The sequence below is a fragment of the Lathyrus oleraceus genome, chromosome 4 (genome assembly GCF_024323335.1).
Source record: "Lathyrus oleraceus cultivar Zhongwan6 chromosome 4, CAAS_Psat_ZW6_1.0, whole genome shotgun sequence".
Classification (NCBI taxonomy): domain Eukaryota; kingdom Viridiplantae; phylum Streptophyta; class Magnoliopsida; order Fabales; family Fabaceae; genus Lathyrus; species Lathyrus oleraceus.
Window position 1 is genome coordinate 110774280 of NC_066582.1, and position 15628 is coordinate 110789907.

The 15628-nt window shown below is 35.0% G+C and overlaps 1 protein-coding gene across 1 annotated transcript; it reads left to right on the top strand.

Moving 5' to 3' along the window:
- Window positions 1–7984: 7984 nt before the first annotated feature.
- Window positions 7985–11017, top strand: LOC127073815 (probable serine/threonine-protein kinase PBL3). Its single transcript, XM_051015042.1, has 6 exons — window positions 7985–8213; window positions 8565–8896; window positions 9314–9449; window positions 9596–9732; window positions 10141–10264; window positions 10331–11017. The coding sequence occupies exons 1-6, from the start codon at window positions 8150–8152 to the stop codon at window positions 10699–10701; spliced, it is 1164 nt and encodes a 387-aa protein (XP_050870999.1). The 5' UTR covers window positions 7985–8149; the 3' UTR covers window positions 10702–11017.
- The last annotated feature ends 4611 nt before the right edge of the window (window positions 11018–15628 follow it).

The following is a 15628-nucleotide window of genomic DNA, read 5'->3' on the forward strand; positions in this document are numbered from 1 at the left end:
TAAATTTGATCATAGGTTGAGGTTGCTTCATGAGCAAGGCACGGTCAAAACACAGTTGAATTAGGGTTTCCTTGGGAAACAATCCTCAAGCCCCTTGGGTTATCTTGATCAAATTGGCAAATTGAGATACTTGGGAGACATATATGATTATTAGGAACCTTGTGGACCATTTTCATGCTTTTTCTCATCTTCATCTAGCCATTTCATTGGGCTTAAGAGCCTCCTAGGAGCATTGGAGCACATGATCACTTGAGCTTCAAAACAAAAAGAGTTAGTGACACACTTTTGTGCTCTTGGTGAGTAATCAAAATAATAAAATAAATAATATACAATACAAGCATGCTTGGTGGTCTCAAACCACTCACACAAGTCCCAGACCTAGGGTTAAGGAACCAAACATGCTATGATCCTTGAGGCAATGTATTGAGCAATGATATGATATCATGAGGGATCTTAGGGTCAAAATTAGTGTCTTACACAAATTTTCACAAAAATATGTCACAAATAAATATAAACATACAACACACATAAGCAAAAAGTAGGCTAAACCCACTAGAGAAATAAGTGTCCCCAGCAGAGTCGCCACTTTTCTATAGCGGGGTTTTCGTTACCTTTAGGTTTATTGACTAAACCAAAAGTCAACATACAATTCGAGTCGCCACCGCACTTTTATTTGTCCAAAGGAAAGGCTAAAAAGCGAACAAAAGCCAAGTAAGAAGTTTTTCAAGTCAAAAACTAATAAAAAGGTCAGAGATCTGGGTAAGGGGGTTGGTTATGAAATGGGAAGGTTTTACGCACCCAAAATATCCTTAGTACTCTAAGGGAACCCTTTTTGCAAATATGCGTTGTAGGTTGGTATTTGTGAAAAGATTTGTGCAAAATATTGGAGGAATGAGAAGAGAATAGATTATATTTACAATTTTGTTGTTTGAATGGATGAACCCATTGCCTACGTGCCATCACAAAGGAGGATCAAAACCTCGTAGTTCGGGGTAAAAATCTCAAAGATTGGTGAATTGATTTGATCAAAATCCTTAAGATATTTTGTTATCAAAGGGAGAAAACTCATCCTAAACCAACAATCCACCATGTAAAGAAGGCTTCAACATGCTAGTGAGGGGTTAACCCTATAATAAGCATGAAAGACTTATAATCCAATCACTAAGGATGAGGTGAGATTTACATCAACCACTATGATAACTCAAACCTATGACTAATGTTTTTGAAAAGGTTTTAATAAGGTGGCCATTGGAACCACAAAAACAATTTGAAGTGAGTTATATTTACAAGTTAGATTTATTTACAAAATGAAGTCAAAGTTGGATTAAGATTCATTCACAATGAGTATTGATGAAAAGAATTTTGAAAAGTCAAAGGCTTAAGGCCTAGGTTTCTAATTTGAAACAAAGTCAAAGTTTGAAGAAAAGATTTTGGCTTGGTTAGAGTGGGGAGAAGAAGAGAAGGGCTAGTCCTAAAGCATTCAAAGATAAGAGAGAGAAGATAAACCCTTGGAGTTCCTTTTCTTGAAATCATAGAGATGATTCAAGATGCTCCTTTCCTTTGGACTTAGCACACAATCAAGCAATCAAACAATTTAGATTCAAGCTCCTAGGTTCTCCATTTGGCTTGTCTCTTAACTTGGCTTCTCATGACAATGGTCCTCCTTTCATAATCTCAAGATGGGATCCCTATCACACAAGAGCAAACATCAAAAAGTTCACAACACAAATAAGGGGAATGGACAAAGAATAAGTTTGGATGAGAAGTCCTTTGAGATCAACTTTGGATTTTAGCATTCTAAAGGCATGAGGCCTAGTTGCTCTTCAACAAAATTATCATTCTAAAGGCATGAGGCCTAGTTGCTCTTGAACTCCTTTAAGCATAGGTAAGTCCTAATTCTAAGTCTTTTCTTCTTTTGCATTTGATTCACACAAAACAAACACAAAGCAAACACAAGATAACAATATATTTATATACAATAATGGGCTCAAATGAGCAAAAGAAAAATGACATAAACATAAAATATGTGCTCAAGTGAGCAAAGGGAAAAGCAATATGAATAAATGAGCAAGAAATAAATGGCATTAAAAGTAAAGGGTAAGAAATTAAATGCTCAAATTAAAGTTAGTAATTAGTGAAGTTATGTTAGCTTGTCATAGGACAACGTAGCGCTATGTTAAGCAATCGTAAGTGGACTAATGTAGTAGTCACACCTATCTGAGGCCGGTCAATAAAAATATAGGCAAAGAACACAAGTTAGAGATCATGACTAGTAAGCCAAGCTCCATAAACTTTCCATGTCAAAACAAAAGGGGAAGGGCCTTGTATGGACTTTAGGTTATTTGCTTGACCAAGAAGAAACCTATCTTGGACACAAAACAACTCACTTGATCATGGATCAAGTTGAGTTTGGTTTAGATCAAAGAAGGTTAAACCTCTCATTTGTCAAGACCAACCATAAGACATTAACTCATTGGCCATTAATGGAAAGAAATGGGATGAAGAAGAAAGGGAATGGAAAAGAGAACAAGTATCAAGTCCAATTGATCAAATGTGAATCAAGTCATCATCAATCAATGTCAAATAGAAAAGAAATGAAGATTACAAGTCAACCATATTTTTTGGTATTTTTTGAATTAAAATAAAATGAAAATAAAAAATAAACAAATACAGTCAAACCTCAAATTCATTTCAAATCAACTTCAACAAGTCCAATTAAATTCTCATAGGTCTAACATGGTCAAACAAACTTCGACTAATTTTCTCAATAATTTTTGAAATCAGAAAGCAATTAAAAACAATTAAAAATAGCACAAAATGGATTAAAATCTCAAATAAATCTCAAATCAAATAAGAAATTGATGAGACTATTCTTCATTGACTTATCATGATCCATAAGTGCTAGGAAAATATTTTTGGATTTTTCAAATATCAGAAAGTATTTTAAAATGAATTAAAACTATTAAAAACCAAATAATTCACACAAAATATTAAATGAAGTCACAAAAATATTTAAAAATCAAAATATGAAACTAGATTTTTCAAGTAAAATTTTGGAATTGGCCTCATATTTTTCTGACTTCAAATATATTTTGTGTGAATTTTTGAAAATAAAAGGAATTAACTGAAAATAAAATGAAAAATAGAAATAATGGAAAATCCAACGCCACAGGATCAGATTCATTAATTGACGTGGCAAGGTTGAATCGTCCAGATCATGAGGAACACGATACAACCAAGTCAAGCGCGCCACGAAGTGATTTAAAAAAAGTAAACACAATGGATGATCAGGATTAGAACGTGGGAACATGATCCAAGGCCCATGAAGGCATACACGTGGTGGTGGTGGTGGAAACCACCATCTTCTCCAGTGAACCTACAATCTCCGGCCACCAGTTGCAGAGAATTTTTTTTTAACAAAAATGAAAAATAAGGACATCAAATTGAAGCTCGTGTGATGTAGATCACCACTGTATCCATGGATCTTCCTCACTCTTCCTATATTGAGAGAAATGTGAAGTGGAAGATCATGGTATTCAAACTGAAAATGCACAAAATGGAAAATTGAAACCACCATTGGCTTGCCTCAAGTGTGAAGACTTCAGAAAACCACACAAACACAAGGATATCACATTGAATTGCAAGTTCTAGATCCAAAAAAGTTTGAAGTTCTACCTCTGAATTGAAGCTCTTTAAGCCACGAAAACTTCAAGATCCTGACTCCTCTTTACTCTAGAGATGCAGTGGAGATGATAGGCTAAGGAATTGAGCTTTGAAAATCAACTAATGATGTTGAATTTCAAGCTTGAAAGTGAGAAAAATTTCTGGAAAATTCCATTCGCATGGCTATGGTTTCAATGCTGCAGTGTTTCAGATCTCCAAAAGGTTGATGAATGCATGAGAGGGAGCTCTTATTTATAGCTGAGGGTTTCCAATGATCACACTTCTCATGTGTGCATGGCAAATGGAAATGGATATGCAAGGGTCTGTACAGGCGCATGTGAGGCCCAATGATGGTCGCAAAATCATGCTGAGTTCATATGGAGTGGAATTGGACGTGTACATGAAGTGAAACTAGCTTGCACATTAAGTTTCATCATGAAAACCCAAAATGTACCTAAATGAAGAGCTCTTCGAAACTCATCAATGGTAAGTCCAAAAAAGTAATATGAGTAATGTTTAGAAAACCCTTGAAATAAGGAACAAAAGTCATGTTGGGAAAAAATTCATTTGGCATTTGGAAATTAATGAAAACTGGCTGTGAAAATTTAGGTACAAAACATGTTTAAGTCACCTTTGAAAATTTTCACCAAAAGCAAGGCCATTCAAACCCCTATGTTTGCATGATGCAAGCTTCAAATGGAAAAACCTCCAACATCAAAGTTGTACATATTTTCAATATGATCAATTTAGACTCAAATTTTGCATAATTTGGATTTCCTATGAAAACGTTATAGGCATTTGAAGTTGGGTACTTTTTCAAATTCAATGACTTAGGTCCAATGTGACCTATAATGTTTTGTATTATAACATGTGTTTCTTTTAGGATTATGAAATTTTGTACAACATAAACTTTTAAGTAGACATCTCAAGCTTTCCAATTCATTTAGTATCACCTCAAAATCATAAAAATTAGGAAAGTTATGCCCTTGGTAAGTTGACCCAAAATTAGGGTTTCAGTCAAAATGACCTATAATGTTTTGAAATGAATGATGAACTTAAAAGTTTCAAATGGAATTGTTATGAACATGAAAGTTTTTCATATGGTTCTTAATAACAGTTTTTATCTTGGGGTCATCTTCATTTGACAAACACATCAAAAGTTATATCTCAGTGATCCTCAGTTTAGTCAGATGACTTTGACTGGTCAACTTTTCAAGGCCAAACTTCCAATCTTAATGAAAAAATAATTGAGGATCCTCAAATAGGCTCATATATGCATAAAATAATGAATGAAAGAACTTCCCTTGATTATATTTGATCATAGGTTGAGATTGCTTCATGGGCAAGGCACAGTCAAAGCACAGTTGAAATTAGGGTTTCCTTGGGAAACAATCCCCAAGCCCTTTGGGTTATCTTGATCAAATTGGAAAAATGAGATACTTGGGAGACATATATGATGATTAGGAACTTTGTGGACCATTGTAATGCTTTTTCTCATCTTCATCTAGCCATTGCATTGGGCTTAGGAGCCTCCTAGGAGCATTGGAGCACATGATCACTTGAGCTTCAAAACAAAAGAGTTAGTGACATATTTTTGTGATTTGGTTAGTAATCAAATAAGAAAAGAAATAATATACAATACAAGCATTCTTGGTGGTCTCAAACCACTCACACAAGTCCCAACCCTAGGGTTAAGGAGCCAAACATGCTATGATCCTTGAGGCAATGCACTTGTGCAATAACATGATGCCATGAGGGATCTTAGGGTCAAAATTAGGGTCTTACAGGATCAAAACTTAATTCCATTAATCATGTGAAATCATTGTTGTGCAACAAAATTTATATGAAAAACCTCAGAGAAGCCAATGTGATTCTCTAAATGAAGATCATTATATTTGATAAGGGGATTTATTTGGATCAATTGCACTATATGGAGAAGAACTTAAAGAAATCTAATCACTGATGTAAATCTGCTTGCACACCATATGATCCTAATGTAAAACTATTTAAGAACAATCATGATAGTGTTAGACAAAATGAGTATGCGAGCATCATTGACAATCTTAGCAATATCACTGATTGTACTAGATCTAACATTGCATATGGCGTATGATTGTTTTGAATGGTTACAAGTAGATCACATAATGAGCATTTGCAAGCCATTGAAAGAGTTAAGTGATACCTTAAGAGGATCATGAATCTTGGTCTACATTACCAGAGATTTCCTGTAGTACTTGAAGGATACAACGATGCATAACACATTATTAGATGATTCTAAAGCAAGTAGAGGTTATTTATTCAGTATAACAAGATGAGTTACATCTTGGAAATCAAATAAATAGACCATCTTGGCTCAGTGCCCAGTGGAGTCTGAAATGAAATAATTAACAACTTTTAGGAAAGAAGCATGTGGTTAAGATGATTGCTAGTTGAGATTCCTTTGTGGAAAAAAGATATGCCAACTATGTTGATCCACCACGATAATACCGCGACTAATGCCCATAGATAAATAGAAAGTATTAGTTATAGATAAAGTCCATAATACATCCAAGAAGATAAGACTAATACCCATAGATAAGTGAGTTATTCACAATGGTAACCCAACCTAAAAGACTGGAGATCTCAAGAATTAGGTTCAATGGATAATAACAAGTTGTGAGTGATATGAGATGATCATGCTAATATAAATAAAGATAAGCATGAATCCTAAAGAGATAAGAGTATGATATGATAGAAACTCTTAATGATATATATACTCTGTATGAATGGAATATCTAGCTACACGAGTACTCCTTATAGACTCACATGTCTGATCGTGGAACTTAGGTCGGTTCCTATGGAATTTCGAGGTAGAATTCCTAGAGCCTTTACTAGACTAGGATAGACGTGTATAAGCATTAATATCTGCCCTTTTAGAATACACCTTAAGAAAAGGTTGTGTGCTAGTTTTGTGTCTAAGATATAATTCAAGACAAATGTGTCATTTTTGTTGAATCGAAATCCTACTTGTTACGAAAAAGGTTCAAGTCAAAGACACATCTGTTTATACACAATATTAAAAATGTTTGACGTACTTCTTAAACATTTTTAGAACTCAAGCGGGAGATTGTTAGAAATCAAAGGATTAGTGGGGAGTTGGAAGGAGTTATTGGCTTTAAGTTGATAAGAAATAAGCACAAGTATGAGATGGTGTGGTAGGTTGGTCGCTTTGGGTCTGCATAAGGGATACACAGTTTTGTGAAAGGGGGAGGATGCACCATGATAAAGTCATAAACCATCACATTCACGCGCCCGCCGCTGTCTAGCCGGCCGACTTGACTCAAGTTGGGCTTGGGCTTGGATTTGGGTTTGGATAATCCATTATATTTTTGTACCCGAAATGGTGAAAAATATTTAAACTAATTAATTTAATTATTGGTGTGATGTCCCTTAATGGTAACCCTAATTGTTGACCAATTTGTCTTGTCTTCCACATTTCCATGAATGCCTTACTGACCGAATTCTATAACGACTAGTTATGGGTCAGATCAACTTCACTCCCTTTTCTTCCATTTGGGTCAGAAATTTTCCTATAAATTGAGGTTTTCTCGTCTCATTTTCTTCACTCTAGATTTAAGCATTATGAAATCTTTCTCCTCTTGTCTTTGCTTCATCTTTATATTTTTGTTTGTTTGTTTCATTTTTTGATTGGTTGCTTTGCGCCAGATACGAGTGGTATTCACCAGAAACTACGATTGGTATTCACCAGATACTGCGATTGGTATTTATACCATCATCGGCTGTTCTTTGTGCCATTAGGGAGTGAATTTCTAGGCGGATTATCTATCGTGCAAATAGTAATCGTACAATACATAACCAGATTGTTTTATCTTGGAGGCATCGTGGTTAATCGTTTGTCTTGCACAATTTTAAAAAGTGTCGCAAAACAATTTAAAGAGAACGATTTGATCCATAACTTGACTCGATAATTTCTTCGGGGACAATTTTTCAAAATCCTGAAACAACGTTTAATCAAAATTGTGGAATAAACATTAGATAAGAGAATACTCGAAGCTATTATTTTAGATGATGAAATGAACCAAAGTTTCCAAGTATAAATTATATATGTCAAAAAATTGAAATAGTTACATGTTTAAATATTTTAAAGATTCTACGATATAAAAGCATATATTATTATTCAAACTATTAAATGATTTATAAAAGCAATTTAAATTTTAATATAAATCATATGTAGCCCATAACAAAAAAAAAGTGTATTTTGTAAAATATTTATTGTGTTTGTGAGAAATATTTATGGTTTATTATTATGCGTAAAAATAATAGAACGCAAGGTGTTTTTCTCTGGAAACGCGGGGGAAGGACATTGTTGCAATAGAATCACAAAACAATACATTTGAAGGTCTCACGTTGTCGAGAATTATGTAATATTCAGACATAGTTTTTTCTTGTTAGATTCTCAAAAACGGGTTGGTTGGTGGTTCCTTTGATGGGGAATTGCTTTGGAAGTCGTTCCAAGGGTAATGTCCCTCTCACCTCCCAGCCCAATTCTGGTACTTTTTCTTGTCACCCTATTTACATATCATATATTATATTTCATGTCTGTATTTTTCAATCCATATATGCATGCAATTCAATAACGATATTTTGAAGATTGTGTCCACATAATATGATTTTCCATTAATTCCTCTGGAGCACAGACACCTCTGAAAAATGTGTGTCATTTTCAGTGTCGGTCGGTCTGGTGTATGTGTTTTCGTAGATTAATTATTTCATGTAGTTAATGCCTTCTGTTTGTTATCTATGATGAAGAAAATGATTGTGGTTTTAATAATTTGTAATGCATAAACCGTTTTCGCAAACTAAATAGATCTTTTTATTGTGTCTCTGGTATGTTACAAAAGCTCCTCTTAGAAGCACTCAATTGTTAGTTCAATCAAGTGCTGCAGCAGTACATGGAAACAGCAATGGAGCTAAACCTGAGATTCTACCAACTCCGAGATCGGAAGGGGACATACTTTCTTCTCCTCATTTAAAACCGTTCACATTTAAGGATCTTAGAAATGCCACTAAAAACTTCAGTCATGATAGTTTAATTGGACAAGGAGGGTTCGGTTACGTTTATAAAGGCTGGATCGATTGTCGGTCGCTTAAAGCCGCAAAGCCTGCTGCTGGAACTGCTGTTGCTGTCAAGAAGCTTAAGCCAGAAGGTTTTCAAGGCCATAAGGAGTGGCTGGTAGGTTTGTCATTCCATTCATTCATAACTCTTTCATTTGTCAGATTACGTTTGATAGTTTTTAAACATAACTAGTGTACACGTTGGGTACACTAGTCGATAACTCTACTAGTGCACAGGCTTTGGGCCAGCCATTTTTACTTGGCCCACTTATGTTATCCAAATCGGTCCTGCCCCATGGGATAGCTTGAAATCGGGGTGGGCTCTCCTGAACCCTGGTTTAGACCCGATCCAAATTTTCGGACATGTACACAGTCCGTCAAGCATGACGTCTGTAGGGACGAGATGCTTTACGTGAGAACTGGATTGTAGAACTAGTTATGTGAATCTTCATCAGTGTGGAACAATTTTATATTGACAGCGCGTGTTTCATTTTCATGCGAATTATATATACTTATAGTTTTTCTTTATTGACAGTCTGAACTCAATTATCTTGGCCAACTTCATCATCCAAATCTTGTGAAACTTACTGGATATTGCCTAGATGGGGATAACAGGCTTCTAGTCTATGAGTTCATGCCCAACGGAAGCTTGGAAAATCATCTATTTCGAAGTATGTTGATGCCTTTAGTAGGTTGTATAAGTTTCTGATATACACTTCGAGTGAACTACATGAATGGTTATGGTATCCTAAATGTATTTTTCTTTGAGCCAGTGATTTGTGCAGTAATAACTATGGAACTGTTAATTGCATTGCAGAGGGAACACAACTACTTCCTTGGGCAACAAGAATCAAAGTTGCAACTGGTGCTGCTCGAGGTCTCAACTTCCTACATGACTCTAATCAACAAATTATCTACCGTGATTTCAAGGCATCGAATATTTTATTAGACTCGGTATGTTGAGTTATAATTATTCGCAATGCCATGCTACTGTGAAATTTCTTGCAAAATATGTTGCTATAAACTTCTTTTAGCTGTATCTTCTTTATCTCTTATCTATTTTATTCCCATCGCTTCTTCATTTTTCAAAGCATATAAAACAAAAATGCGTACTAAATTTACAAATTAGTGGTTTTCGTTCTGGAGAACTTGAGTTTGAATTCTTACTTGAACAATCATTGACTAGACTTTACCTATCTCCTGGTCAATTTTTGGATTATGAGGGTTCCTTTCTCCTGAGAACCGGAGGGTTAAGACAAAACAAACGGATCAGTGGACTTTGAATTTACTGATTAAATGTTCATGTAAACTCTAGTATTTTCTAGCATTTGGGTATCTTAATGTGTTTAATTACTAATCCAGGAATTTAATGCAAAACTCTCCGACTTTGGGTTGGCCAAAGCAGGGCCTACTGGCGATCGTTCTCATGTTTCTACTCAAGTCCTGGGAACTCAAGGCTATGCTGCTCCTGAATATATTGCTACAGGTTGGATTTTTTTCTTAAACTTACATATTTAATGCTACTCGGTTCCTAAAAAACGGTTTTTATCAGGTCGGCTGACAACAAGGTGTGATGTCTATAGCTTTGGAGTTGTGCTATTAGAACTACTATCAGGGCGAAACGCGGTCGATAAAACAAAATCAGGAGTGGAACATAATCTGGTAGATTGGGCGCGGCCGTATTTGGGCGATAGAAGGAAACTGTTTCGGATTATGGACACAAGATTAGAAGGGCAGTATCCACAACGGGCAGCTTATACCGCTGCGATTCTTGCATTACAATGTATTAGTGAGGCCAAGTTTAGACCACAAATGTCTGAGGTTTTGGCTACTTTGGAACAATTGCCGGTCATCAGAAATTCACCTAGTCCTTCTAGATTAGAGGCGAAACCAATCTCAAGTCCAATAAGAGAAAGAGTCTGAAGAAAAAAAAACTAGTATACTCGTGCGCACAGACAGATGTAAAAGATGACAATGTAACACAGGTTTATTGTCTCTCCAAGTATACCTCTGAATATTACTTTTTCTGGGTTTTGTTAGGTGATAGCATTAGCCTTCATGACAGAGTTTTGTGAATTCTTAATATACAGAACTTTGATCATTGAAAGATATTGGCAAACATTTAAGTATTATCTTAGACATTTCAGCTTTTGCCATCAATATTCAATATCAAGATAGTATTCTAGTAACAAGTTGACAGTGATATAAGTCTAATGAAAATAATTTCAGTTTATTTGTATGCTAATTGCAAATGATTCGGGTATACTATCACATTCTCTGTCACTTATTTTTGCATGAGGAAAAAACATAACAGATTGAAATACTGCAAGATATTTGTGATAAACAGAAATTCTCACATGCAAGATTGGCAAGGGGAGGAGAAGAGTATAGTTGCATTTCATTGAACACTTGAAGAAAGATGTATTCTTCTCTCTATATAGGGAAGTTAAATAAGAAAAACAAACTATTGAGAATTTGTTTTTCTTATTTACTCACATGGTGTAGGGAGAAGATCATAGTTTACTTCAAATGTTTAACATTAGTGTGCATCAATGCTACTTTTGACATAGCGTTCTGCGTTCTGTTCTGCAATCAGAAATATAGAGAGATGCGGAAGCTGTGGCGGAGCAGGGGTGTACCTGCAAGGTTAGCACTCCGACGCTCGAGTCATTATGTGAAAAAGTAAAGAGTATTTAACCAATAGGGCGTGGACATACTAGGTCATTTCCCATTGGCGCCTGACCAACTGAAGTTCCTAATTGGCGGAGTATACTATTTGACAAAGTGGATAGAGGCAAATTTCATCTTCAAGATCACGACATAAAGAGTTAGTCACTTCTATTGGCAGTATATCATATGCAAGTTTTATTTACCCATATTCATCATCTAAGACAATGACACACAATTCTCTGACTCAGTTGTGGTCAATTTCTACCAATACCTAGATATATAAACAAATTTCATCTTGGTTGTTCACCCGCAAACAAATGGGCAGGTTGAGACGGCGAAGAGGATGATATTGGGCGGAATGAAGAAAAAGTTGGATGACGCAAATAAAATCCACAAAGTGTTATGGTCTTATCACACCACTCCTTATTCAACCATCAAAGAAACCTCGTTCACAATGGTATACGTCACCAACGCCTTTTTGATCGAAATTGACACGCTCACATGGAGGTGCACTCAGTTCTGCGAAGAGGAAAACGAAACAGGACTTAGATGTGCACCGACCTAATAAAAAATGTGTTATTTCGTCCACATTAGAGAATACACAGCCAAATAGGGGGCCTCCATAAGGTACAAATCCAAAATGGTCCCAAGGGAAATGCAATAGGGTGATCTCGTGCTTAGGTAGGTGGCTATACCAACTCGCTTGGAAAAATTGTAGCATAACTGAGAAGGTGCACATCATGTAAAAAATCACCTAATGACCCCTACAAACTCGAAAAGCTAGTGGGAACACTCATTCCTAGGCCGTAGAACTCATCTAACATGAGAAATTATCATAGTTAGTTATTTACTATTGCTTATTTAAAAAGACAAAGGGAATTTGTTTCGCCAATGTATAAACTCTCATAAAACGTCTTGCTTTAATATCATAAATAGGGTAGCATCTTTCCATGAAATAGAGGGTCCTTCAACCGGGGATCGCCTTAAAAACAAAATAACAATGAGATTAAGAATATGAGTGTTGGATCGTCAAAAAGGAATTATTTTCGCCCTTAGAGGCAATATGAATGATGGGTCCTCAAAGAGGAATCTTCATCGGCCTCATGGACAATATGAATTTTAGATCCTCAAAGATAAATTATTGATGTCCTTAAAGGTAATATGAATGTTAGATCCTCAAAGAGGAATCATTGTCTCCCTCATAGGAAATATGATCGATGGATCCTCAAAGAGGGAATCCTTGTTGCCCTCATAGATAATATGAATGTTGGATCCTCAGAGGGGAATCTTTGCTACCCTTGGAGGTAATATGCGTGTTATATCCTCAAAGAGAAATACTTGTCGTCCTTAGAGGCAAATGTGAATGTTGGATCCTCGAAGGGAATCCTTGTCTCCCTTATAGGCAATATGATTTTGGATACTTAAAGCGGAATTGTTGTCGTCTCATATGTGATATGAATGTTGGATCCTCAAAGAGTAATCCTTGTCTCCCTTAGAGGCAATATGAATGGTGGATCCTCAAAGAGGAATCGTCTCCGCACTCAAATTTAATAAAAATGTTAAACCCTAATTGAAGGATCCTCTCCAAAATAATCTCAACCAGCGCTTGAGGGACTCGCCCCTCTAAATCTAAACTTGAGGGTCTCTTTCAATGGAATAAACAAACTCGCCCAGGGCAACATAAGAGGAATACGCCTCAAAACTAAGTTAAAGATGGGGCCTACAAATAATGGAATATAAATGGTGAATGAAACTACAAATACCTAAAAGATCAAATGCACCCCCGAGCAATGCTTGAGGAACTCAACTCCGAATAAAGGGCCTAAGAGTTGGACGAGCTCACATTTATAAAGTCTCTCCTAAGGGACTCGACTATCTAAGTCTATCCCAAAGAAAAATTACCTTTTGTCTGGATTAAATCACTTTGCTTTTATAATGCCTCATGCTTGAGGGATTGTGTACTGTGATAATTTTACTAGGCCCAAGAGAGGATAATGTATTAGTAAGTAGTAATGGACAAAACACATTAACAGTGGGCGAGCACCCTGAAGCGACAACACAGGTCGCCCATAAGCAGAAATATAGGTCTACCCATTGGTCCAACCGAATTAAATCCACCATCCACCTACTAAACAAACGTGGGAAATGACGAGTCCAAATGATAAAACACGAGGAGATAGTAAAGGAGGAAAATTGTCTCCTTCTTGGCCCAAGGAAGAACAAATCCTTCCTCTTAATGTTTCTGATGAGCATAAAGAGACAATCAATAAGGAAAATCGTCTCCTCCATGATCCAAGGAATAAAAAATTCATCCTCCCAATGTTTTTGATGAGAAAATTGGTAATCGCTCTCTAGTTCAGGCCTAAGGAGCCTTTATAAATACCTTAGTCTTATGATTGAGAGGGGGATCTCCAATCTCTCATGAAAATGCAGATACAGAGTTTCTCACAATCCTATGTGAGTGTTAGTCTGAAATTTCTACTTGGGAAAGAGTCAATTAACTGAATTGGGAAAATTTTAAGTGTTAGCATTGATTGACACAAGTCGATAGGAACGAATACATCGACTGAAACGTTTCGATTAGCATCTTGAAACATGATTTAGAAGAATCTCAAGAGCATATTTTGAAACATGGTTTGGATGAGTCTCAGGAGCATATTTAATTGATCTCTCGACACCGTATTGAAGTCAAAGCGTTCGACGAGCTTCAAAGACTTAGAAGATTTTGGAAATCCAAAGACTTGGGAAGGGTCTTAGCGCTGTCAGTGACCACCTTTGAGGAACGAACTGTTAATAGTCGCTAAGAGCAGTTACGAATGTGGGATAATGGTTTTCAGCAGTTTATAAGTTCTGACAACGTGGCAGTGTTTCAGAAGACTAAGTTGCATGCTCTTAAAGACGTGTCTATTTTCTAGGAATACGCTGTCGGAGACAGTTATCTTTAGTTAAATATATATAGGAGATTCATACATTGTAACCAAGGTCGTAAAATTCTTATACTTTCTCTATAAAATTGGAGTAATCGAGTCAAAAAGCGAAATAATTTGTTAGTAACATGTGAGTTTGCGTCGATTTTCTATATTATCTTTATGCTTTCTTAATTGAAACACTTCTCATTCTTGTTATTTACTATTCTTGTCATTTACAACATTTCGTTTAATGTCATTTATTGTAGTTCTCATTTAGTGTAATTCAAGTTTTGGCATCTGTCTGCATACAAACATTCACGTTCACTTCATACACATACTTTCTTTTACATGTGTTTCGCATAAATTACTTCCGAGATTTTTTGAGTTAATCTCATATAATATTTAAACTCGTAATTGTTTGCTAAAAACATATGCGAAGAGTGAACTAGCCCTAAAACATTATTAAACACTCTAAACCCTCGTACACTTTTACATAACAAAAGGTTGTGCATCATTGTACTTTTCTAACATATACATATTTTATGTCTCACAACCAATGTTTTAAAAATTGGACCAAAGATCGAACCGATAAAACTTATGGTTTAAGGTTCAATTGATTCAACCGGTTAAACCTACGGTCGAACCGTTTATTAAATAAACTAATAATATAAAAATAAATTTCATAAATATGTCACACATAATCATATGCTCACAACTTAATAAAATAAATATTTCAAAAATTCGTTACAAATTTAATACAACAATATCGATAATACATATAAGAACATAACATAATTCTACACTTCATTTCAACATTCATTTAAGAATAATTTAATCAAATTAAAGAATTACAATAAATTAAATTAAACTAATTCAAACCAAAATTAAAATAATAGAATATAATAACTAAAATAAAATTCAAATAATTAAGAATACCTAAATTAAATAAGATAAAATATCAAAATTAAATAATATAATATACTCCATTAAACAATAAAAAAATTGAATTGAATTATTTCAATTTATCTTTTTTCAATGTCATTAATATAGTCTAATTTTATAATTTTTCATCTAATTTTTCTTCCCCAAATAAAATTAATTACATTCCTTAATGTAATGACCAAAACATCTATAAATTTAGACAAAGGGAGTAAGACTTAAATATTTTTTCTATCAACTATTTAAATATTATTCTAATTATAACTTTAAAAAAATTACCCATAAAAAACTGTAATAAATCATTAAAATTCACATATATAATTGAATTTCTT

What these genes read in the sequence shown, in the direction of transcription:
- LOC127073815 (XM_051015042.1), top strand. Translation starts at nt 8,150, where the DNA reads ATGGGGAATTGCTTTGGAAGTCGTTCCAAGGGTAATGTCCCTCTCACC. An exon ending in CGAATATTTTATTAGACTCG is followed by an intron (nt 9,733 to 10,140) that starts GTATGTTGAGTT and finishes TTACTAATCCAG; the next exon opens with GAATTTAATGCAAAACTCTC. An exon ending in TCCTGAATATATTGCTACAG is followed by an intron (nt 10,265 to 10,330) that starts GTTGGATTTTTT and finishes GGTTTTTATCAG; the next exon opens with GTCGGCTGACAACAAGGTGT.